Source organism: Myxocyprinus asiaticus, chromosome 15 (assembly GCF_019703515.2).
Source record: "Myxocyprinus asiaticus isolate MX2 ecotype Aquarium Trade chromosome 15, UBuf_Myxa_2, whole genome shotgun sequence".
Taxonomy (NCBI): Eukaryota; Metazoa; Chordata; class Actinopteri; order Cypriniformes; family Catostomidae; genus Myxocyprinus; species Myxocyprinus asiaticus.
Window position 1 is genome coordinate 31,842,177 of NC_059358.1, and position 25,208 is coordinate 31,867,384.

The 25,208-nt window shown below is 36.9% G+C and overlaps 1 protein-coding gene and 1 pseudogene across 1 annotated transcript; one reads left to right on the top strand and one right to left on the bottom strand.

The window, feature by feature from the left end:
- Positions 1-261: 261 nt before the first annotated feature.
- Positions 262-16,384, bottom strand: LOC127453057 (pleckstrin homology domain-containing family A member 8-like). Its single transcript, XM_051719066.1, has 13 exons — positions 16,207-16,384; positions 15,662-15,778; positions 15,313-15,468; positions 11,832-11,962; positions 11,374-11,532; positions 11,243-11,283; positions 8,558-8,664; positions 8,135-8,420; positions 5,041-5,126; positions 3,640-3,698; positions 2,013-2,214; positions 1,699-1,760; positions 262-1,314 (listed from the first exon to the last, which is right to left on the bottom strand). Exons 1-13 carry the CDS (start codon positions 16,244-16,246, stop codon positions 1,117-1,119), a joined length of 1,644 nt encoding a protein of 547 aa, XP_051575026.1. The 5' UTR covers positions 16,247-16,384; the 3' UTR covers positions 262-1,116.
- A 429-nt stretch (positions 16,385-16,813) lies between these two features.
- LOC127453066 (peptidyl-prolyl cis-trans isomerase FKBP14-like) lies at positions 16,814-24,411 on the top strand (annotated as a pseudogene).
- Positions 24,412-25,208: the final 797 nt, after the last annotated feature.

Here is a 25,208-nt window from a genome sequence, read left to right on the forward strand (position 1 = left end):
TCTAAAACACATTAAAACCACCTGCCTAATATTCTGTAGGTCCCCCTCATGCCGCCAAAACAGCACCAACCCGCATCTCAGGATAGCATTCTGAGATGCTAGTCTTCCCACCACAATTGTACAGAGCGGTTATCTGAGTTACTGTAGACTTTCAGTTCAAACCAGTCCAGCCATTCTCTGCTGACCTCTCTTTCAACCTCTCAACAAGGCATTTCCATCCACAGAACTGCCGCTCATTGGATGTTTTTTGTTTTTGGCACCATTCAGAGTAAATTCTAGAGACTGTTTTGTGTGAAAATCCCAGGAGATCAGAAGTACTACTCAAACAAAAATACTCAAACCAGCCCGCCTGGCACCAACAATCATCCATGCGATTATCTAATCAGCCAATCATGTTGCAGCAGTGCAGTGCATAAAATAATTCAGATACGGGTCAGGAGTTTCAGTTAATGTTCACATCAACCATCAGAATGCTGAAAAAATGTGATCTCAGTGATTTGGACCGTGGCATGATTGTTGGTGCCAGACAGGCTGGTTTGAGTATTTCTGTAACTGCTGATCTCCTGGGATTTGAACGCACAACAGTCTCTAGACTTTACTCCGAATGGTGCCAAAAACAAAAAACATCCAGTGAGCGGCAGTTCTGTGGCCTTGTTGAGGAGAGAGGTCAACAGAGAATGTCCAGACTGGTTCCAACTGACAAAGTCTACGGTAACTCAGACAACCGGTCTGTGTACAACTGTGGTGAGAAGAATAACATCTCAGAAGGCAATTTTGAGATGTGGGTTGGCACTGTTTTGGCGGCACGAGGGGGACCTACACAATAGTAGGCAGGTGGTTTTAATGTTGTGGCTGATCGGTGTAAGTTTGATGTGGAAATCTGTTATTGGTGTTTGAGTCAGAGTCTGCAAATGTCACATTTTCTAACACACTCCCTATTGGTCAGTCATATCAAGCCTGGCCTTACAGAAACCTCCCTGCCTTCTTAAACACAAACCTCCACAAATCAGGCTTGGTTATCACTGCAAGCGAGAGAGTGTACAACTCCACAGCTGAAACACCGATCAGCTTTGTCAGCACCAAGCTCTATTCACTGTGCAGGTTTGAATGTTTTAGTCACACAATCTCATCTGATTCCAGGCCGTACTCCTCATAGAGAGAGTCCAGTATGGACAGCTGTTTCTCCATTGCAGGCAGGTAGATCTCCAGGTCTCTATGCATGCCTGTGGTGAAGCCCTCCTTCAACTCATCGCCTTCATTAGAGACCAGAGCAGCCATGAAGCCCCCATAGGATGGGGCAGCCCGCAAAGCCAGCTAATACACACAAATAAACACAAACACAGTCAGAAAGTCATAAGTAGGTTTGAATTCACATCAAAATATTTTCTCATATCCCAGCTTCATATGCAGAGATTGCATGGTAATCCAAAATGAACTATTGTTATTAATTTGTAGCTTGATTACACTGTGGCACTACCAAAACATTGCTTTGTTTGAGTATCCCGAACAGCTCAACATAGCAACATTGGCTCGACCAATGGTGCGAGTTTGGGGAAGGACTATCTGTTTGTTGAACAATGGAAGATGAGGGGAGTGTTCCGGAAACCTATTTGAAAACAGTCACTATTTGTGTAATTCCCTATGGTGACGCTAGTGGCACAAAAATGTGTTTTAAATTGAAAACACATTTATACTCACTGCAAAAACACCTCGCACAACCCATCCATGAAATTGCCTTAGTGTTTTTCCATATGCATTATCTGGAGAGAGAGAGAGAGAGAGAGAGAAGAAAAAAAAAAAAAAGGCATTAGTTCAAAATCTTCCTGCAGCAGATAAAAAAAAATAATAAAAAAAGACTAATAACAACATCACAGTAAGAAGCAGGGTCAGAAATTACCCAGGGCTCTGGGCAGGTAAATATGCCACTTAAGAGATAAAAATTCCCCATTTAAAACGTAGGAGCATTTTATTTTTTGAATGTTGAAATTCCAAAGCAACACTGTTTGACTTACTAAGAGCTCCTTGCACATCCTTCTCCCCTGTGTTGATTTCAGAGAGGAATTCTTTGAGAAACTTCAGACCACGTTTGAGCCAAAGCAGCGCTTCTGTGGCCGAATTTCGCACCCGTGCCACCTCTGTCTCCACCTCATGCAGCACGATGCTCTGCAGAGTGGGGAAACTCTCAGGATCCGACACCAACTTCTGTTGGACTTTCTGACAGAGCAAATAAGGATAAACTCTAGTAATTTTTTTTTTGTGCATATATTCTAGAATGTTTGTATTTTGTGAATGTTGTTCTGGTATTCTTGTAATACACACCTTACTTTTTAACTACTTTAATTGTACAGCACTTTGGCCAACAGTTGTTGTTTTTAAATGTGCTATATAAATACATGTGACTGACTGACTATATTCATATAAAATACAAACTAATTTTCAAACTGCATTTTGTACTATGTGTATACACACTATGTTGGACTTCATTAAATTGATAGTTCACCCAAAAATGAAAATTGTCTCATTTACTCACCCTCATGCCATCCAAGATGTGTATGACTTACTTCTGCAGAACACAAAGATTTTGATAAGATTATCTCAGCTCTGTATGTCCATACAATGCAAGTAAGCTCCAAAAAGCATATAAAAGGAAACATAAAAGTAATCCAAAAAAAAGTGTTTTAAACCATGTCATCTGAAGTGATCCAGTTGGTTTTGGGTGAGAACAGACCAAAATGTAACTCCTTTTTCACTGTACATCTTGACAGCAGTCTGCAGTTTCAAGCTCGATTCCACTTCCTATAGCACCATCTAGCGCTCTAAGCATGTGTCATGCACTAAGAGTGTAATCGAGCTTGAAATCATGATCGTGCCTAGAGACTGCAATGGCAAGATGTACAGTGAAAAAGGAGTTATATTTTGGTCTATTCTCACCCAAAACCAACTGGAAAACCTCAGAAGACATTGATTCAGCCACTGGAGTCTTACAGATTACATTTATGCTGACTTCAAAGGTCTGTCCACTATTCACTTGCATTGCATGGACCTGCAGAGCTAAAATATTGCTCTAAAAATCTGTTTGTGTTATGCATTGGAAAGAAAGTCATACACATCTGGGATGGCATGAGGGTGAATAAAGTATAAGAGATGTTTCTGTTTTGGGTGAACTAATCCTTAAATATAATGCAATTCAAGCTATGTCACCCTCTAGTGGTGATGGTGGCATTCCATCCCAAAACAGAGACACTAAAAGAGGCCACTCTGTGCCAATTCTTGATCTGAAAACTCAGATCTCAAAACAATACACTAGATTTTTGCATTCACAGGCTTAAGAATTGCACTTTGAATAAGTAATGAATAGGTAATATATTATGTAGCCTATTATACAATTGATTATTAAATTACATAATAAATGCATTGAATTTGCATTATCAGATGCATCAATACATTTTCACACCCCTAATAATAACATACATCTTATCTTAGTTTGCTCAAATCTTTAGTCCATATAAACCAACAGCTCATTATGTTTTCCTCTATTATCTGCAACACACAATGTATTATTTACCAATCTTGCCCTGTCTATAAAAGGATGCAGTGAATTTGATCTTTTGTGCATGTCACATGGGAACTGAGACTTACCTTAATATTTCCCACAAAATCCATTTTAACTGGAGCAAAGACAGTTGGTCCAAGCTTGTCTGAGGGGAGAAAGCCTTTAAGTACTTCGCTGGTTAAACTGTTATTTTCTAACAATATATCAACTATACAGTTTTATATGTTGGAAAGTTTTTCATAGATTTTAGGGGTTTCTGTTTTCAATGATTAGACTACGGCTCATGAATATTTAAGTCAGACTTAAAAATGTCAAAATGTAATTCCTTAGATACAAAATACCAAACCAAGTGGCATCTGCAAACAAATGATGCTAGACTGTTACTCAGAACTTCACCTTTCTGAGCCATTCTTTAAACTGCTAGACCAAATGGTCTCAATGAGATCTTTAGTGAAGGTGCAGTCAGTTCCTATCAAATTCACACAGGTGTTCAACAGAGTAACCACATGTGTAGTTCATCATATTAACTATGGACAAGTCCAAATACTAATATGATCTGAGACATAATACACTACTTTGTGAAATGTTTTGCTTGAAGTGTATTTGTTCTACATTTCTTTAAAACAAACAGTGCATTAATTGTGTGATATTGCATCATAATGCAAAGACAATTTTTTTTTAAAGTGTTACTCGAGGTCATTGTAGGTCACATGCAGCTGATTCATAGAAGGTGACAGCACACAGTAACTGTAAACCAGTTCATTTAACTACAACACACTGCATTAATTTAAATTTTTACTTTTTTCAAATGTGGCACTAAAAATAATTTCAATTTCATTTGTGAAGATCTGCAGACTTTTTGCGAGAAGTACTGTGAACATTGAGAATTCATGCCAGTCCATGTGCTGCCAATGAACTGATCCATCTCTGATGTGCAGGTTTTGTAAGAGACCAACACCCAGATAGAGAGAAGCACCATCTATCTGAACTAAACCAAATCACATTCATTACTATATTCGTAGGAAGAAAATGAGGCAGAGCTAGAAAAGTCCAGACAGCTTTTAAGTTAATGCTGACAGTTTGACTTCAGCAAGATTTTCAGTAAAGAGAGAAAAATTGACTTGTGAAGTGATGCAAACTGTAGTGTATCCTGTTCTTGGTCTGAGCAGCCCTGCTCAAATACTCACCAAACTGTTCCTGTACAAGACATACCAGAGCATGCATGACCATGCCTGAGGGAGAGTAAGCGACTAACTGAATGGAGAGATGCGGAATGCAAAAAGAAGGGACATGGGAAGTGTCCTTTTATAATCTTTTTATATAAGCACAGAACCAATGAGGAGAGCACAGACAGAGACAGCTGGGGACTGACCGGAGGAAAGATACAAAGCAAAAGAAAAGAATGAAGAGGCGGTAAAGGGAAAGAGTGAGAGAGAGAGAGAGAGAGAGAGAGAGAGAGAGAGAGAGAGAGAAAGAGACTGTCCTACCTAAAACTGGTACTATAGCATAGCAAGAATCCAAAAAGGCCTGTGTAGGAATACCACTGCCGTCCTCCAGTATTATATCACTAAATCTACAAGAAAAACCACAGACATTCAGACAAGCACAACACATGAGTGCATTAGTACACAGGTCAACTAAACACACATTTATTTGATGAAATAAAACACCAAATACAAAAAGCAGGCATAGCCAAAGTGGAGGAAAATCAGATTGGAGCATGCAATCCTGTCTCATAAATATATAAGGGATAGTTCCCCCAAAAATGAAAATTCGCTCATCATTTACTCACCCTTATTTTGCTTCAAACCCATATGACTTTCTATCTTCCATGGAACACAAAGGAGAAGTTACGCAGAATGTTCAGTCTCAGTCACTATTAAATGACATTGCATGGGGGGAAAAAAGACACAATGACAGTGAATGGTGACTGAGGTTAGCATTCTGCCTAAAATCTCCTTTTTTGTACCACGGATGAAAGACAGTGCTTGGACCAACATGAGGGTGAGTAAATGAAAGAATTATTTATTTGGGTGAACTATCACTTGAACAATCTGCATTTAAGAACATTAATTAAGAGACATTACTTCGTACAGCACACATTAAATACAGTTTCTGTATATTAGAGGATGTACAGCCTCCACACAGTGATATAATACTGAAAAGGTCTTCATATCTAAATACTGAAACATTAATTTGATAGCATTTCATACTACACGATCAATACATCTTTGTTTCAGCCAAATGAGGGCTGTTAGAACACATTAGTCTGTTGCAGTTATGTGATGACCACAATACTGAAATAAAGAAGATAGAAGAATGATGTATAACAAAAGAAGTTACAAACCCTCATCACAGGCGGGGCCTCATTTCGAGTGATCAAAAGAAAACATACTATGATAAACATTTCATTAAGGACAATCTGTCTTTAAAATCTTTACAAGTTGAAAGCACTCCATTGTTAACTTTCACACCATGTCGTAACCAGACGACACAAGTTTCCAGCATCGAGTAATTTGTCTGAAAGCAAAATACTGCTTGTATAAATGGCTAAATAAGTGAAAATAATCTTAGAACACAGCTGAAGTTTAAATGTAGTAATGTGTAATTTTTCAATGTTAAAATACTCCTATCCGCTCTTACAGAGAGACAATTAAAAGTAAGCCATTTGGTTGATTTTAGGTTGATTACCCCAAAAAGTGTAAACGCTGTGGCTCTATCAAAACATTGTTCTGTTCGTTTGAGCAACAGTAAGTTTACATGCACAGTTAATATATTAATATATATATTAATATATATGTGTAATATATTAGAGGGAAGGACATCAGCTGAGGAAATGTTAAATACACATCGCGCTTCATCTGTCTTAAGGAGCTTGCACAAAATGCCAAGGCCAGTTGTGGTCCGATTAATGTGTATACATGCTTGACAAAGCAGAGCTTTAATCGCATTATCTGGGTTTGCTAGTTCGACTTTGTAAAAATTGGACTGGCACGATTTTATTCGGACTAAAGCGTTTACATGACATTTTAAAAAGATAAATTATCATTTCATTCCAACTGGAATCAAACTATTAAATCACATGTTTTAAATTGCACGTACTGATTGGTTCAACTAATGGTATAAGTATGAGGCGTAACTATCGACCAATGGCAGACAGGGAGAGTGTTTGTGAAACCTGTTTGACAACAGTGGTGCAGAAATTGGACAATTACGCTTTGAAGGAATATTTTGTAAGGATAATGGTACAGTCAGCCAGTTGTTATCGAAAATAAAAAGCAAAAAAACAAAACAACATCGAGCACGTCTACATGCACACCAATATGACAAGGCAAGAAATCCGTGTTTACATGACATCTGAAATAACCGTGTTATTCTCTGATTTTGATGTCCGTGAAGGGGCATGCGCTTAACACGTGCGCACATTGGATGAGCCGGTAAGAACGCTGTTAAGGGGTTTACATGCCACGCGAAATCTGGGTAATGGGCAAAAATCGATTGGTTTATTCTTCGCCGTTTATGACCTTATACCGATAAAGAAACGCAGTTTATTGCTTTTACATGACCACACGTTGCTGGCTTATTCTTCATAATTGGTGTAAGAACGTGCACGTAAAGGTGCTCATTGATTTGAGTTGAAATTATTTTATTAGCTTAATGGTAGAGATCACACAGTGATCCGAGAAGCAGGAAAGATTACTTGCAATTCAATTTATTACACAGGTCTCTGGAATACTCTATTATGATTAGTCAATGGCGCAATCTAGTGGTCTGATATCTCTGAGTAACAACCGCACATCCACATATCCGCTCATCTGGGTATTGCGAGTCATCATTCCTGCTTCTCTGATCACTTTGCGATCTCTACAAATAAGCTAATAAAATCATTTAAACTCAAATCGATGTTTCATGTCCATTTATTTGGCAAGTATTTTTGTAATAAGCTGGAAATGAGCAGTCAGAGGTTCATTAATTAATACAAAATAAACACCAAAAGAACTCAGACGCAAACAGGTGGATTTTAGCTGTTCAGCGATTTATTTCTTCTCACATAATTTCAACGCAAATCAAAATAAAATATCCACGTATTTATTTATTTGGTTAGTAGCCGTGTAATAAATGGGATAATGTTCAGTCAGCTGGTTGTTTTCGCAAAATAAACCTCTTCAGGGTAATAAAAGTCCTGATCATCCTGTCAGGTTTATTTTGCAATAACCAGCTGACTGTACATTAACCCTTACTTAAGGACCACTAAATGCTGCTTAAACATCCAGAGCAATGTTTTGATATGGGCATTGGCCACAGAGTTAATTAATATGGAAAAGATAGGATTTATCGCTGGACACTTTATCGCCTTGCACCTGGTTTGGACACAGTACTCTATGGTAACTTATGGTCCCTGAATCTAGATTTTTACTGAAAGTATAACAATGCATGTAGCACATTTCTGTAAACATAAATCTAATAGTAGTGTGGACACTAGCATGATTATATGATTCTGAACGGACATGTGTGAATTTGTGTAGTACATTCATCTCATTCGCTCAGCCTGATGATCACAGCAACTGAGGCGCCTCATACCTGTGGCTCATGGTACTGAAGAATGTATCCACCTTATCTTCCTCTTCATGTTTGCCATCAGACGGAGGCGTATTCACTTCTACATTATACATTTCTTCATTGACCTTTTGCTCTTTGTTCTGTGTGGTGCTCTGTTGATCTTCTTTCGCGTAGCCTGCTTCTTCTGTTGGTCTGTCCTTCTCCTCCTCTCCTGCAGGAGATAAAGTCTCTTCAGGGTCTTGTGTGCTTGATGTAGAACCATTGTAAGGCTTCAAAGGTTCTTCATGTTCCTCAATTAAACTGCTTCCTAAATAGAACAACATGTTGACGAAACAGGAAAGGAGGAATGAGGTCACTCAGAATGTTGCAAGTGTAAGCAGCAATGAACTCGATTGACATTTGTTTAACATGCTTGAAACTCAATTGACTGAGTGTTTGGGATACCTGCAGGAGATGTTGGTTTGTTCTCTTGTGTACATGGAGCTGGTTCATTATTCTGTCCACTCTCATGTGCTGATGTACTACCTGAGATTTTTATTGAGTCCTTCTGTCTGCAGAGCACACATTTTAAACTGGTACCGAGCCGAGATGGGGCTATATAATATTTGGTGTACTGGACATTTGGACTTCAGCACTTGCAGTCTGATAGAATTGTGATCTATGAAAATTTTTATTTTTATCAGTGTTGCAAGCAACTCCATTTTTAATTAATATGTCTACCAAATAAAATATAGACAGAGTAATAATAGTATGTTTAATACTCTAATTAGTCATTTGTCACGTAATAGTGTAATTACACAAGTATTGAGAAATAATAATGTACAACATATGAACAATATTTAATACACAGTTACTACCTTGAGCAGTCTACACTTTGTCATTCTTAGTCCTACTATAATTGTTAACCCTGTAAAACCTGACATATGAAAGAATTGTCAGATTTTTTTTTTTTTTTTTTTTTTTTACATCACACTGTTTTTAGTACCATAAGGCAAACTATAAAAAGAAATCGTAAAACATTTTTACGTATCATTTTTGATAAATTAGGCTTTAAAGGTCATTATCCTCCTGAGGCCCATTAATTCATATTTGTGTATGACATTTGTTATTTAAGTTTTTCTTAGCCCATACATGCTACAGTGGTAAATCTGGGGTATTATCAGAGGACTCCCTGGGCTTTTCAGAGATACCAAATGTTTGAGAGTTTGGCCATGACAACTTCCTCTTCTTGGTCTATAAATATGGATTGAAATGCATCACAGTTCAATTCAGCACATCAACTACAATATGAATAGAAAATATATATATATATATATATATATATATATATATATATATATATATATATATATATATATTAATTTTTTCAATAAACTATTTTTATCATATGTATATTATGCACCAAAAACAATTGACATGATTTTTTTTTTTTTTTTGTGGTGCGCATGAATGTAATGTAATGGTGATTGAGAGATATAATGTACTGTGCAAAAGTTTTACACTTGTGAAATTTTGCATAGTGAGGATTTCTTCAAAAATAATGCCATAATTAGTTTTCATTTTTCAATTAACATCATCCAAAGTCTAGTAAACATATAAAAAGCTAAATCAATATTCGGTGTGACCGCCTTTGCCTTCAAAACAGCACCAATTCTCCTAGGGACACCTGGACACAGTTTTTCTTGGTTGTTGGTAGATAGGATGTTCCAAGCTTCTTGGAGAATTCACCACAGTTCTTCTATCTGTTTAGGCTGTCTCAATTGCTTCTGTCTCTTTATGTAATCCCAGACTGACTCGATATTCATTTGGGGTCTCTGTGGGGCCATGACATCTGTTGCAGGGCTCCCTGTTCTTCTATTCTATTCAATTCTTTATGCAGAAGGAATGTTTGGGAGTCTAAAATGTATATTACCTATTGACACTACAGCTAAAGATATAAATAACCATCTTAAGACAAATGTTTTTTTTAAACATCTTATGTGCCTAAGACTTTTGCACAGTACTGTACCTCAAAAGCCTGTAATTTCAACAGGCTTTTTCAATAAAATAATATAATTATTTTTAACCAAGCACAAGTTTCTTATATTCAGCAAACACTAATTTTAAAATATCAGAAACAATATAATCAATACTGTTACTTTTACTTTATTATAATAAGCTGTCAATTATCCCAACATAAGAATCACCATTCGTGCAAGTCCGCCGCCATTTTAAATAGATAGTTTTTTTGGCTTTTCATCTTGAACAGAGAGTGAAACAGGAGCTGTCAAACGTTGTGTATCATATTTGATACACATGGCGTTATAGGGTTAACATGCAATTTGTTTTATATGGAGACTGTAGTATTCGATGCTGCTAACTGAGTCCAAATGTCCAGTATAAATCAACATAAAAATGTTGAAATTGTTGTATGACAAAATAAGCAGAAGTATATATAAGTAATATTCCATATTAAGTATGTTGCTCCGATACCAACGTTTTGGCTTCGGTACAATACCAGCCCTGGTACCTTGGTATCGATACTTAGGCAACAAATAAAAAAAACCCTCAGATTTCTGATAAAATTACACAGAAAATTACTTGTCTAAAAGAACTGCATAAAGTCTTATAGATACAAATTATGCCTTTGTTTTAATTTTTCTGGATTCCATCTAAAATGGTTTAATCAAATGTTATGATCAAATTGTGTTTAATCAAATACATACTTTACAGCTTTAATCAAATGAAAATATAATACTTTTCAACAAATATATATATTATATAATTTCATTAAATGACATCCTTCTGCTTTTTAATGATCACACTTGGCCATATAGAGGCTTTATATTATTATTTTCAAATGGTCTTTGATTTCATCTAAAAACTCTCACATTACATTACATTACATTTAGCTAATGGCAGCATAATTTAATATGGTACCAAAATTAACAACAAGATGATATTGTACCATTTTTAATTTTTTGGTATCGCGATATCTCGTTTGTACCGGTATAAGTGTAACCCTATTCCATATAATTGACAAACAAATCAATATCTTCTAAGAGATGGAAATTGGATGCTTGGAATGAGGTTAAAGAGAAAGAAATGCATAATTGAGCCAAAAGAGTGAATTAATATTACTGAACTTACTTTTCTCCAGGGTACTGATTTTTTGAATCAGCAAGTTTGATCTACAGAAAAACAGACATTAAACTTTAGGTTTTGACAAAACACTTTCCAAAGGCAGGATGCTTGTTCCATTGGATGGTAGTGTTTAATACCTTCTGAGGTTTGATGGTAGCCACAGGGGGAGAGCCTGGAGGAGTTCGACCAATGAGGTCTGGATTGAAGGTCCGGCTGGCGATCTGCATACACTCTTCCAGAGTCTTTAAGAAGGTGGTGCATGTGGACTTCACTAGTCTTCCTGTCTCATCACCGTCCTGAAAACCACACAACCCAAACCAGAATTTCCAGAGCAACTGTTGAAGCTGACCAGCTTAGTTGATTTTTGACCCTCAAATGTTGTGAAAATGAGAAGACAAAACCTATGCATTTTGAATGATAAGATATGCTACAGAGAAGCTTGACAAGCTTGTATATTGTTTAAATGCATAAACGTCTGTTTCCTCCTCAACTGTGACCTCGACAGACCCTTGCAAGATGCTGCAGTCATTCTGACAGCTGAATCTCAAAATCAAGACTTTGCCAGAGCTTAGTTCAACCTCAAACACTCCCTTACCTCCCCAGAATTGTCAGTTTTTTCAGCCAGAGGATCATCTTTTATTTTGTTCACTTGCTGGAGGAGAAGGTCACAGTACAGCCTCAGCTCAGACATTTTTGTTTTCAGAACCGCCGTATTCTCCTGTAGCTCTGAGAAGATAAAAGACAACTATTGTTTCATCTACTTCAATACTGGGATTAACGGCTCTTTGAACAATTGCAAAATAAAGAGACGTCATGGCCTAATCAATGGGGTATGTATGTAATCATATTAGTTAAAAATCCCCATGAAATGGTTTGATGAATTAATTTTTCTTTTTCCTATTGAAATAGGAAGTTGGGGCAGGACATATCAAAGGACATGTCTCTTTTTTTTTTTTTTTTAAATAGCCAATAGCCTTTAGTTTACATCACAGCCTGGCAAAACCATGACTTGCTATTTGCTATTGCTATTCAGTGGAAGGTTCTTAGTGAATTTTATTAGTCGATAAAAATATGTATATTCCCCTACGGAAAAGAATAAAAAATATTTTGGTCCATAAATTTTAAATGCGTATATCTAAATATGCTAAAAGATAATTTTGTCACCTTTTAGAAGTCTGAAAGTTTTTCAATACTGCAAATGAATGAATTTCACTTATCTTTATATCAATGTATTAAAATTATTAATTTCAATAGTTTGTAGGAGTCTTTTCAACAATTATGACCTACACGGCTCATAGACATGGACTAAAAGCCACAAAAATCACATTTTGATTTCACGAGGCCTTTGCAGGATTGCTACAGAGTTTTTCAAATCAAATTTAAGACTTTTTAAGACCTTTTTCAAGACCTGAACAAATCAAATTAAAACTGTATCCCCATACAATCTCAAAATAAATCATGAATCACAGACTCTTACTTAAACAGGCAGGGACACACATTCAACATGGCCTTAACATTTCTCATCAGTAAAACTATATGCAAGTTTAAAATACTAAAGACATGTTTTCCATAAATATATATCACATTAAAATTGGTTTATATAAATAGATACAAATTAGAGGTCGACTGATATTGGATTTTGCTCAGTGCTTGAAGTGGGCGGGTACTCACCGATACACAGTACCTGCACTTCTCTAATTTAGTCAACAGAGTACCGGCAGTTTTTCTTCTGTATTACCACTTCTCAGAGTTTCAGAGTATGATGTAATATTTTGATTAAATGTAAGTCAGTGATTTCATTCATAGCGTGGAACTTTTAACTTTAAAGGCACTTTAACTTTGAAATACACCGGGACTCTTATTTTGAAATGCTTGCGCTTCACTGCTTCCAGCTCCTCATTCAAACAAATAATGGATATAAAATGTGCACTCCTACTATAATCTACATCTAGGGCTGGGCAATATGGCAAAAAAAATAAAATCTCGAATTTTTATCAAACTTATGGACAATTCACAATTCTTTTTTTTTTTTTTTTAACTTTTAAATGTACTCCAACGTGATTCAAACTGTCTGTTCTTTATTAGAATGCAAGGCAACCTGGTTAGAGAAATCCAAGTTCTTTTCATTATAGGAAACAAAGGTGTGCAAGAAAAATGTACAAATACACCACAGGGGGAAGTTGTCAACAGAGTGTAAATGTAAATTAAATGAAAATCTTATAAACCCAGATGTTCAGAAATACACTATATTGCCAAAAGTATTCGCTCATCTGCCTTTAGACACATATGAACTTAAGTGACATCCCATTCTTAATCCACAGGGTTTAATATGACGTCGGCCCACCCTTTGCACTATAACAGCTTCAACTCTTCTGGGAAGGCTTTCCACAAGGTTTAGGAGTGTGTTTATGGGAATTTTTGACCATTCTTCCAGAAGCGCATTTGTGAGGTCAGACACTGATGTTGGACGAGAAGGCCTGGCTCGCAGTCTTCGCTCTAATTCTAGTTCTTCCACACCAAACTCGCTCATCCATGTCTTTATGAACCTTGCTTTGTGCACTGGTGCGCAGTCATGTTGGAACAGGAAGGGGCCATTCCCAAACTGTTCCCACAAAGTTGGGAGCATGGAATTGTCCAAAATCTCTTGGTATGCTGAAGCATTCAGATTTCCTTTCACTGGAACTAAGAGGCCAAGCCCAGCTCCTGAAAAACAACCCCACACCATAATCCCCCCTCCACCAAACTTCACAGTTGGCACAATGCAGTCAGACAAGTACCGTTCTCCTGGCAACCGCCAAACCCAGACTCGTCCATCAGATTGCCAGATGGAGAAGCGTGATTCGTCACTCCAGAGAACGTGTCTCCACCGCTCTAGAGTCCAGTGGCGGCGTGCTTTACACCACTGCATCTGACGCTTTGCATTGCACTTGGTGATGTATGGCTTGGATGCAGCTGCTCGGCCATGGAAACCCATTCCATGAAGCTCTCTACGCACTGTTCTTGAGCTAATCTGAAGGCCACATGAACTTTGGAGGTCTGTAGCGATTGACTCTGCAGAAAGTTGGCGACCTCTGCGCACTATGCACCTCAGCATCCGCTGACCCCGCTCTGTCATTTTACGTGGCCTACCACTTCGTGGCTGAGTTGCTGTCATTCCCAATCGCTTCCACTTTGTTATAACACCACTGACAGTTGACTGTGGAATATTTAGTAGCAAGGAAATTTCACGACTGGACTTGTTGCACAGGTGGCATCCTATCACAGTACCATGCTGCAATTCATTGAGCTCCTGAGAGCGGCCCATTCTTTCACAAATGTTTGTAGAAGCAGTCTGCATGCCTAGGTGCTTCATTTTATACGCCTGTGGCCATGGAAGTGATTGGAACACCTGAATTCAATTATTTGGATGGGCGAGCGAATACGTTTGGCAATATAGTGTAACAGAATAAGAAAACTGCAAAATAATTCTTAGCCAGTGTAGGTATTCATTTTATCCAAACCAAGTATATCTAGAAAGTCTTCTAATTATCTAACAAATTCAAATTAATCGGAAAAAACACCCAGCCCTACCTACAACGTATTACAATATAAACAATTAAAAGTAAACATTGTCATATTTCATCAACAGTTGATCTTTAATGATAGCTTGTCATAAATTTCCGATATGAACTGCTCTGCAACAGCTGAAAACACTCTCAAGCCCCCGCATGCTTGGAAAAAACACAATGCATTTATTTAATCAGATCATAATCTTTTGAAGTTTGATAATCACATTAGGTCACATCACGATTCCTGTCTTTCCTCTCCCAAATTCAAGAACTTTTTAAATCTTTTTTTTTTTTTTTTTTATCATTTAAGATATTTAAGAATTTTTATGACCTTAAATTTAAGAAAACTGAATTTAAGACTTTGAGGATCCACGGGAACCCTGCTTTGAGTTCAATAGATGATCCTCCAACAATTTATACTACATTATCACTATTTACCATTACATTAACGGAAGTCTGAAGGAGACAACTAAACAAGATGATCTATAGAGTACAGCCTGTCTATAAAGGCAGGAGTACAACACTCACCCTTCTCTCTCTTGGTTCGGTTGTCTGTGAGACAGGCTTTTGCAGTTCCTAATGCCACAAGCCATTTCTGCCTCTCTGCTGCATTAATTGCCCTGAGATAAAAGTATTGCTCTCCTGGAATGATCAGATGAACCCTTGTAAAATCTGATGGGTGAACTGCAAAGGGCAGGAAGGAAAGACAAAGAAAACAGCTTAAGCAACTCTGTGTGTCTTTTGCAGTACAGTACTTATGTAAGCATGTATTAAGCCTTACTGCATGGGAATATAGGTAGAGCTATAAAGAATAGCTGCTTAGGATGTAATGATTACTTGGTTTCCCTGATCAGGTCAAGCTTAAACCTGTCCTTACCCTGTATTTCACACACAGACATTTTGATGCTGCCCTTGCATCCTTTCCATGCATCTTCTTGGGAGTCATAGTAGGAAAGTGTGCCTCCTTCCAAAACAAACCAACGGGGCTGCCAACCTTTCAGGAGAAATGAACAGAACAATGGCATTTTATGTTGTAATTCACACAGGTATCAACGTGGCATTAGATGAACCTTTGATGGCGTCTTCAGATTCATGTACAGAATGTGACTTTGCTTGTTTTTCCCGTCAGGAGAATTGTTAATTTCCCTTAAATGGCTACTACAGTCAGTACGGGGTGAATTCCATGCAAATGACATATTTTCATCTAAAGCCCCAGAAACAAACCAAACTTTGCTGTAAATAATCAGATTGGTCATTGCTTTGGGAAAGTACGAGCATACTAAATTAAAGAGGATAATGGCTCAGCCAAACATCCCTTGAGCGAAACTTCATTTACACACTAGTTGAGCTAGCAAACAGGCTAACTGCCTTACAGACTTCCCTAATACAGCATAAAATCTTAAAGTATCGCAGTATACATACCACTGATATAATTAGTCCATTTATATAGAACTCCCTCCATGGTAGAGCGTCTCTTGACAAATCATTCCTTAGTCGTGGCAACACTAAGCCCAACAGGAACGCTTTGAGAAACTCGAGATAATTCTCAACTACGACAATAGTAGCTGAAAGACGCAAGGTGACCGCTGTGAATTGAATTTACGCTATTCGACTAGCGCAAATGCTTCGAGAAAACCAATCCATGTGATCATAGACGGATCGGCCCATGCGCGTGACGTAGTGGGATTTTCTCTCAGCGTATTTCTGATTGGATATTGTCTGAGTATGTGGGCGTGGCTATACTGAGACAGCATGAGAAACGTCCAATGCAAATTTAATATTTTATAATGGGGCGTGTCTTCAAAGTTAGCAGACCAATAACAACACAGTGCTGTATTTTAGGGCAGTGACATTTTGGCATAGGGTAATTTTAGGTCTAGTATTGCCCCTACATAGAAGTTTAGTTTGCAACGTAGTCGAGGTGTTCAATTTAACTGGTTGTTTGGGACTTTGCTTAAAATTTGCAGCCTTGAGTGGTGCAGTAAATACCGGCTAAAGTTAAAGGGTATTTTAAATTGTCAAAATTATTCTAGATTTGTGGACATGCATTTTCTCTGCATTCTTCTTTTATGTGTATGGAGTCAAACTTCCAGAGCCGGAGGTGAAAATATAAGTTGTATACAAGCCATTCCTATGTCATCGAAAGTCCAAATACGGGGATATTCTTCTGGTTCACTACGACGGGTTTCTGGAGAGTAATGGCACAATGTTTCATTCCAGGTGATCTTATTGTCATAGTGTTTATTGTGATCAAATAAACAATATCTAGGCTATGCATATCTTTAGCCTTTAATACTAATGCAAAAGTCTTGCAATTGGAAGCCGTCATCATGGTGATCAAGGGATGGGACAAAGGTCTTCAAGGCATGTGTACAGGGTAGAGGAAACTGACCATCCCTCCAGCTCTTGCATATGGCAAAGAGAGCAAAGGTGAGTCATGCACAAGCATTATTTGAGCATCTTTGGTTTTTTCCACCTTCTGTCGTTAAAGTTATCGGTACCACTTTACAATAAGGTTGCATTCGTTAACGTTTACCTACATTAGTTAACATGAACGAACAATGAACGTCACTTTTACATCTCTTGTTACATTTTGGTTCATGTTAAAGGTACAGTTCAACTAAAAATGAAAATTCTCTCATCGTTTACTAACCCTCATGACATCCCAGTATAACTGTCTTTTTTCTGCACAACACAACACAAAGACTTTTAATAGAGTCTCTCAACTCTTTAGGTCCATACAATGCAACTGAATGGTGACCAAAACTTTGAAGCTCCAAAAAGCACAAAGGCAGTGTAAAAGTAATCCATACGACATCAGTGGTTTAATCTATGTCTTCTGATGTGATCTAATCAATTTTGGGTGAGAAGAACAGACCAAAATATAAGTCCTTTTTCACTGTATATCTTGCTATTGCTGTCGATTACACATCCTAGTGCTTGACATGTGCAGAGCGTTAGAGCACTAAGAAGTGTAATCGAGATTGAAATAATGTCAAAATATATAGTGAAAAAGGAGGAATATTTTGGTTAGTTCTCACCCAAAACTGATTGTATAGCTTCAGAAATCATGGATTAAACCACTGGAGTTTTATGGATTATTTTATGCTGCCTTTATGTGCTTTTTGGAGCTTCAAAGTTTCATAATTTCCATTCACTTGCATTGTATGGACATACAGAGATGAGATATTCTTCTAAAAATCTGGTCTGCAGAAGAAATAAAGTAAGTGATGAGAGAATTTTCATTTTTGGGTGAAATATCCTTAAAAAAAAAGAATAAATATAGCTGTAAGCAGCAATGACAGGCTCAAGCACAACTGGTCCATTTCCACCTGGTGGCTTTTGGAAAACAATGCAAGGTGAACACATGCATTTGGCATTTTACTTTTTTCTAAACAATTTTGAAGCAATTTGAGTAAATATAAGAGGACTATTTTAAAGTCTGTTGTAAGAACCACACTTCTTGTTGCCAGGTGTTGGCGCTATGACCGTGACCCAAAATAGTCAAATCCATGTGATTAGCCCCCAAGACTAAACATACATCTCAATTTTGATCTAAATCACACATTGCAACACAGAAGATATGAGATACTTCCTGTTTCCCATTTTTCGCTATTAATTTAATGTCTCGCCATGGCAACACCGTTTGATATATCAAAATCTGTTCGCAATATAGCATCTTCAGTGTCTTGACATAATGTTGTCTAAATGTGGTGACAGTCTCATGAATCACCTAGGAGGAGTATTTAAAAGTTCAGAGACTGCAATATAAAAAAATCCAAAATGGCCGACTTCCTGTTGGGCGGACCTAATGACTATAATTATGAAAGTTGTCCAGCTTGATGAGAACTATATATATACCAATTTTGGTGACTGTAGGTGAAAATGGGGGTGCTACAGAGGCTGACTTACTCATTTTAAAGGGGGTTTACAGAGCCTACCTATACACCCATGCATGAACTTTTGCCCAGACCTAATGGCTAACGACTCTGAAGTGTGTGAAAACTTTCATGACATTTTAAGCATGCCAAGTGCCTCAAAAACACCCAAATATGGGAAGAAAGGAATAATAACAATTAATGTGTTGCCATGGCAACAGTAATTAAGATATCACTTATCCGTTTACAAATTCATATCAGCAGTGTCTTGACATTATTCTAAAGAATTTTGAAGCAATTCATGTAAACATAAGAAGGCTATTTCAAAGTCTGTTAAAAGTGCCATACTTCCTGCTGCCGGTTGGTGGCGATATGACCGTGACCCATAATAGCCACATAAATGTGATCAGCCACCATTACCAAACATATAGCTGAATTTTGATCCAAATCATACAATGCACACAGAAGATATAAGGGACTACCTGTTTCACATTTTTAGCTGTAAATGTATTGCTTCGCAATGGCGACACCATTCAAAATATAAAAAAATCAATTCGCAATTTAGCATCTACAATGTCTTGGCATCATGTTGACCAAATTTGGTTAGGATCGCATGAATCCCTTAGGAGTATTTAAAAGTTCAAGGCCTTCAATTTTAAAATGCACATTCAATCGAAAATGGCTGACTTCCTGTTGGGTGGAGCTAATGACTGTAATTTTGAAAGATGACCAGCTTGATGAGAACAATATATGTAGCAAGTTTGGTGACCTTAGAATAAACTGACCCCACCACCTTTGTCAAAAGGTGGCGCTACAGATCTTCCAGCCACGCCCATGTGTTAACGTTTTCCCAGGCCTAATGGCAGACAACTCTGTGTGTGCAAAATATCATGAAAATTCAAGCATGCCAAGCATCTCAAAAACGTGAATATACATAAAAAGGAATAATGACATTTAATGCGTTGCCATGGCAACACTATTTATGATATCAAGAGTCCCTTCAGAATTTTAAATCTGCACTGTCTTGACATTATACAGGAAAAATTAAGCAATTCAGGTAAACATAAGAGGGATATTTCAAAGTCTGTTAAAAGTGCCACACTTCCTTCAGCCAGTTGGTGGCGCTATGACCGTGACCCACAATAGCCACTTCAATGTGATCAGCCCGCAAGGCCAAACATACAGCTCAATTTTTATGTAATCACACAATGCACGCAGAAGATATGAGACACTTCCTGTTTCCCCATTTTTGATGTTACTATTGCGTCGCCATGGCAACACCGTTCGATATATCAAAAATCAGTTCGCAATTTAGCATCGTCAATGTATTGCATGATGTTGCCCACATTTTGTACCTGCAACATGAATCCCCTAGGAGGAGAATTTCAAATTCCAGAGCATGCATTTTTCAAACAATCCAAAATGGCCAACTTCCTGTTGGGCAGAGCTTATGACTGTCAGCGTGAAAGTTGTCCGGCTTGATGAGATCTATACAGTACTGTGCAAAAGTTTTAGGCACTTGTGAAAAATGTTGCATAGTGAGGATGTCTTCAAAAATAATGCCATAAATAGTTTTCATTTACCAATTAACATCATACAAAGTCCAGTAAACATAAAAAAAAGGTAAATCAATATTTGATGTTGCCACCTTTGCCTTAAACAAAACAGCCCCAATTCTCGTAGGTACACCTGGGCACAGTTTTTCTTGGTTGTTGGCAGATAGGATGTACCAAGCTTCTTGGAGAATTTGCAACAGTTTATTTAGGTAGTCTCAGTTGCTTCTGTCTCTTTATGTAATCCCACACTGACTCGATGTACAGTGAGGGGCTCTGTGGGGACAATGCCATCTCTTGCAGAGCACCCTGTTCTTCTATTCTAATCTTTTCTATTTGCAAAAGTAATGTTTGGGAGTCTAAAATGTATTTTTCCTATTGACACACTAAAGCTGATGATATAAATAAGCATCGTCAGACAAATATTTTTGTGAAACATCTTAAGTGCCTAAAACTTTTGCACAGTACTGTAGGTGTACAAAGTCTGGTGAAGGTAGCTCAAAAGGGATGTGCTACAGAACCCCCCGAACATGCCCATCTTCTAGGTGGCACTACAGAGCCCCCCTGCTCTGCACTTTCAGTGCTTGAGCCCTAATAATAATCCTTAGAAGAAAAATAGGGCCTCCGCACTGTCAGTGCTTGGGCCCTAATAATCCTTAGAAGAACAATAGGGTCTTCGTACTTTCAGTGATTGGGCCCTATTAATAAAAATAATCATCCTTAGAAGAACAATAGGGTCTCTGCACTTTCAGTGCTTGGGCCCTAATAATAATAATCCTTAGAAGAACAATAGGGCCTCCGCACTGTCAGTGCTTGGGCCCTAATAATCCTTAGAAGAACAATAGGGTCTTCGCACTTTCAGTGATTGGGTCCTAATAATCCTTAGAAGAAAGTTGCCAGTAAATAGAATCTATTAAGTGCACATTGGTGTAGGTATTAAAGGGATTCTTCACACAAATATGAAATTCCAGTCATCATTTACTCACCCTAAAGAAACTAACAAGTAATTTTAGAATTTTAGGGATTAATAGTCACCATTCACTTTCATTGCACCATTTTTTCCATAAAATGAGAGTGAATGGTGACCAAAGCTGTCATTTTGCTTAATATCTCCTTTTGTGTTCCATGAAATTAAGAAAGTCATGGGTTAGGACTATGTGTGGGTGAGAACATGATGACAGAATTTTCATTTTTAGGTAAACTATCCCTTTAAGTCTGTGTTAAACACAGTATATAGATTTAAAGTTCTGATTATGTATTGATAACTATGCCCTGTATCTGTTCCCAGGTAAATCCCTCCGGAGAGTACGCTGATCTTTGATAATGAGATCATGGAGATCCGAAATGGGCCCAGATCACACAAGTCCTTTCAGGAAATGGACCTCAATGATGACTGGAAACTCTCCAAATCAGAGGTTTGTTAAGATGCTAAAATATGCTTGAATTTGTAATGAGGAATTGATTGTGCTGAACTGTGTGTATGGGCTTAAAAAGCAGATGTTCATCAAGCATGATTTTCAAATAGTAGTTTATTTCAAGGAGTTTCAAACCATGGTTTTATTCCTATACACCTATCTGTTTCAGGTAAAAGAGTACCTGCGTAAAGAGTTTGAAATACATGGATACCCCGCCAATGATACTCATCATGAAGCGATGGTTCAGGGCATCTTTCACAAGGAAGATGAAAATAATGATGGATTTATATCAGCTCAAGAATTCACCAATAAACATGATGAACTATAAATTATACACAGAATCCTGCATAATTTAAGCTATGTTTACCTTCAAAGAGATTTAAATACTTACCTTCAGCTTGTCATTTCACATCATGCTCTAATGCAGTATGGGAAAAGACTGTTACAGTAAATGTATACAGGAGTTCTGTTACTGGTCATGTCTGTTATTTATTTATTTATTTTTATCTGTGCTCAGGAGGTATATAGACCTTATTCACGCTAGTGCCATCTTCGATTTTTAATTGGAATGACAACAAGGTTGTGAGGGATAAACTTACTATCTCTTCAATGGACTGTACTGTAGTTTAAAGTGTTTTTGGGTCGTTCTTTGGACAAAAAAATTGATAAAATGTTTGTCCAAGAACATTCAGTATACAAAGAACTCCAGACAACATGAGTTGTGTAAAATCAGATGTTATCTAGGAGCTTTATACATCTTTATATCGTTTGTGCCATTGAAGAACAGCAAATGTGCAGAGCAAGTCTATCCCTCACAGCGTTGTCGTTCCCATTAAAAATCAAAGATGGCGCTAGCGTGAATAAGGTCTGTAATGTATGTTTGGGCTGTTTTGTAGTATTTGAGGATTGTAAGAAAATTGTTGTCTTTAATTGCTGTGTTACATTCTGATGCTTAAAGAGAATGTTTATTCCCCAAAGTGCCTTTTGAGTGAAATATAAAACAATTTTATCAGAACATTTCAGTGATTTTGTTTTTTTATTGATTTTTTTTATCATTTGTTTTAGTATGTATATGGTGCTTATTTCAGAGCCAAATGGTTTATGTTATTATGCTTACATAATTTAGAACATTAAAGGTTACTTTGTCTGGAGTGGTCTGTAAGTATTTTCTGGTGAATAAACTAGAAAACTGTGTTGAATAGTGGTGGACTGCATCACTGTTGACACTTCACTAGAGGGAACTCTTCTCTTGGCTTAGAGTGACAGCATCATGGAGCAGTGAATTTTCATATGATCAGAATTGGATCATACCTAGATCTAGATAAGAAGAACCTAGGTTTTTATATTGGATAATGGAATAGTATAAAAGTGAGACACTTGGTTAAAATGCAGTCAGGTGACCTTGCATTAACATGCAACACAGTTATCTGCACACACTTATAATATACACCTTGTATTGTAATTTGCATTCAACAGCAATTGTGCAGAGCCACGTTTTACAACATTCCATTCTTTTGCTGTGGCATTACAGTAACATGAACTGTTGCATAAGTTATATTTACAATTTAAAGTAAAGTGTTGTGTTAGCCAGTGTCTGGTGCAATCTAAATGACACTGATACTATTATTGCTAATGACTGGAAAATCACTGTCAATGTAACATATACAATAATTAATGTCAGTCTATCATCACTGCTGAAATACTGTTTCAGTTACTATTTTCAAGCGCCAGAGAGCTTTCCACACTTAAGAAAAGGTGTATTGCATGGACCTAACTGGAAAACGACCATCCCAGCTTCCCTGGTTCACCACACTTGCTGTGTCCTTCATTTTCTTAAAAGTAAACTGCTAATAAAAGCTAAAAGCTTTCACAAAAATAATGTAAATACAAATCAGGATTCCCCTAGACCAGTGTTGGGTAAGTTACTCTAAAAATGTAATTAATTACTAATTACATCTTCTACAGTGTAATTAGATTACTGTACTAATTACTCTGAAAAGTAATTGCATTACTTATTACTAATTACTTTCTAGAACCCTTATCACCCTCGACCAGATGAAAAATATAAGGATAGACATGAAATTGTTCTTTTAATTCTTTCAAATAAATCATATAAAATCAAATAAATTATTCATGTACTGGCCAAAGAATTTAAGGGGGCTGCATTAAATTAGAAAACATATATTTTAACATTAGATGTTAATCAGAAGTAACTAATTAAGAGTAATCCCTTTACTTATTTCAATGAAAAAGTAATTTAATTACTTAGTAATGCATTACACCCAACACTGCCCTAGACAAACAAAACATACAGGCAAACAATCTACATCAAATACTGTTGAAATGGCCTAAGCACTGCTGGATTTCCTTCACTTAAAACAAGTAAAAAAAAAAAAAAAAAAAAAAAAACACTTCTTTAAATAATAATAATAATAATAATAATAATAATAAAAAAAAAGACTTTTCGTCTGTAAAGCATCACAATCTAATTAACATCTGCTAAACATCTTAAAAAGACCAGATTTACAAAAATTCAAAATCATAAACGTTTCAAAGATAAGCTAAATGTCTTATTGACGTCTGAGACACACTTGACACATCTTATAGATGTATGAATGTAATGGGTTATCAATCGATGAAAATGGCACCATCGAATGATGGTTTATCTTCCGAAGTGTCAGCCAACAACAGACAGAACTAAAAATGGGAGAGTATGGTGCCGCTCACATAATAAGAAGTCTTTGATGGACCGTCATGGGTTGTATCCACAATATGGGTCGCTTCGCCAGGAATGTGCTTACTTCGCTACAGCAATGTTTCTCTCATAAAAGTTGTTTTCGGGCAGTGTGACCCGAATTTTTCGTTTCTCCTTGAATCGGCCAGACCGCGAAACCGTCCAATTTCTCCGATTTGAATGTTCATTGAAGGCTGTCTGCTGCTGAGAGTCGTCGTATGTCTCGTTGCTGATCAGACTGTTGTTTTTGTTCTCAGTGACAGTTTGTTTTGCTGATGTCTTGTCCGATTTTCCAAATTCCTGCTGGGCTTCTTTGAGAATGTTCTTGTTACTTCCAGTCAAGGTTTTCCACCAGGAGTACCTGTCTGCCATTCTGTCTTTCTTCTTCTTGGTTCTTGCACACTGAACTGTATCAAATTAACGTTAAAACAAGGCATTATATATATATATATACACACACACACACACACACACACACACACACACACACACATACACATTCTTAAAAACTGTACCTATAAATTAAATTAAAACAGGCATTACAGTGAAATAGGCAAAATATAAAATTTTAATTGCATAATCTAATGGCTATAAATATGATAAATATTAATTATAATAAAAATGGCCCATAAACACTGATTTAAATAATGTAATAAAGTAAAATGATTTGTACATGTTTTTTTGTATAACATTTTCTTTATATATTTTAATAAAACATTTTTAGAGTAGCCTATTAAGATATAAACTATACAACACTATAATATCATTGTTTTATAAAGCCATAACTTCCTTATAATACTCACCAATCTCAGTTGGCAGGTTAATATCAGTTTGAATCTCAGAG

Coding starts and splice junctions, on each gene's coding strand:
- LOC127453057 (XM_051719066.1), bottom strand. CDS start 16,246: ATGGAGGGAGTTCTATATAAATGGACTAATTATATCAGTG. Junction 11,284..11,373: donor CTACCATCAAACCTCAGAAG/GTATTAAACACT, acceptor GTTTTTCTGTAG/ATCAAACTTGCTGATTCAAA. Junction 2,215..3,639: donor ATTTTGTGGGAAATATTAAG/GTAAGTCTCAGT, acceptor TTGCTCTGTCAG/AAAGTCCAACAGAAGTTGGT.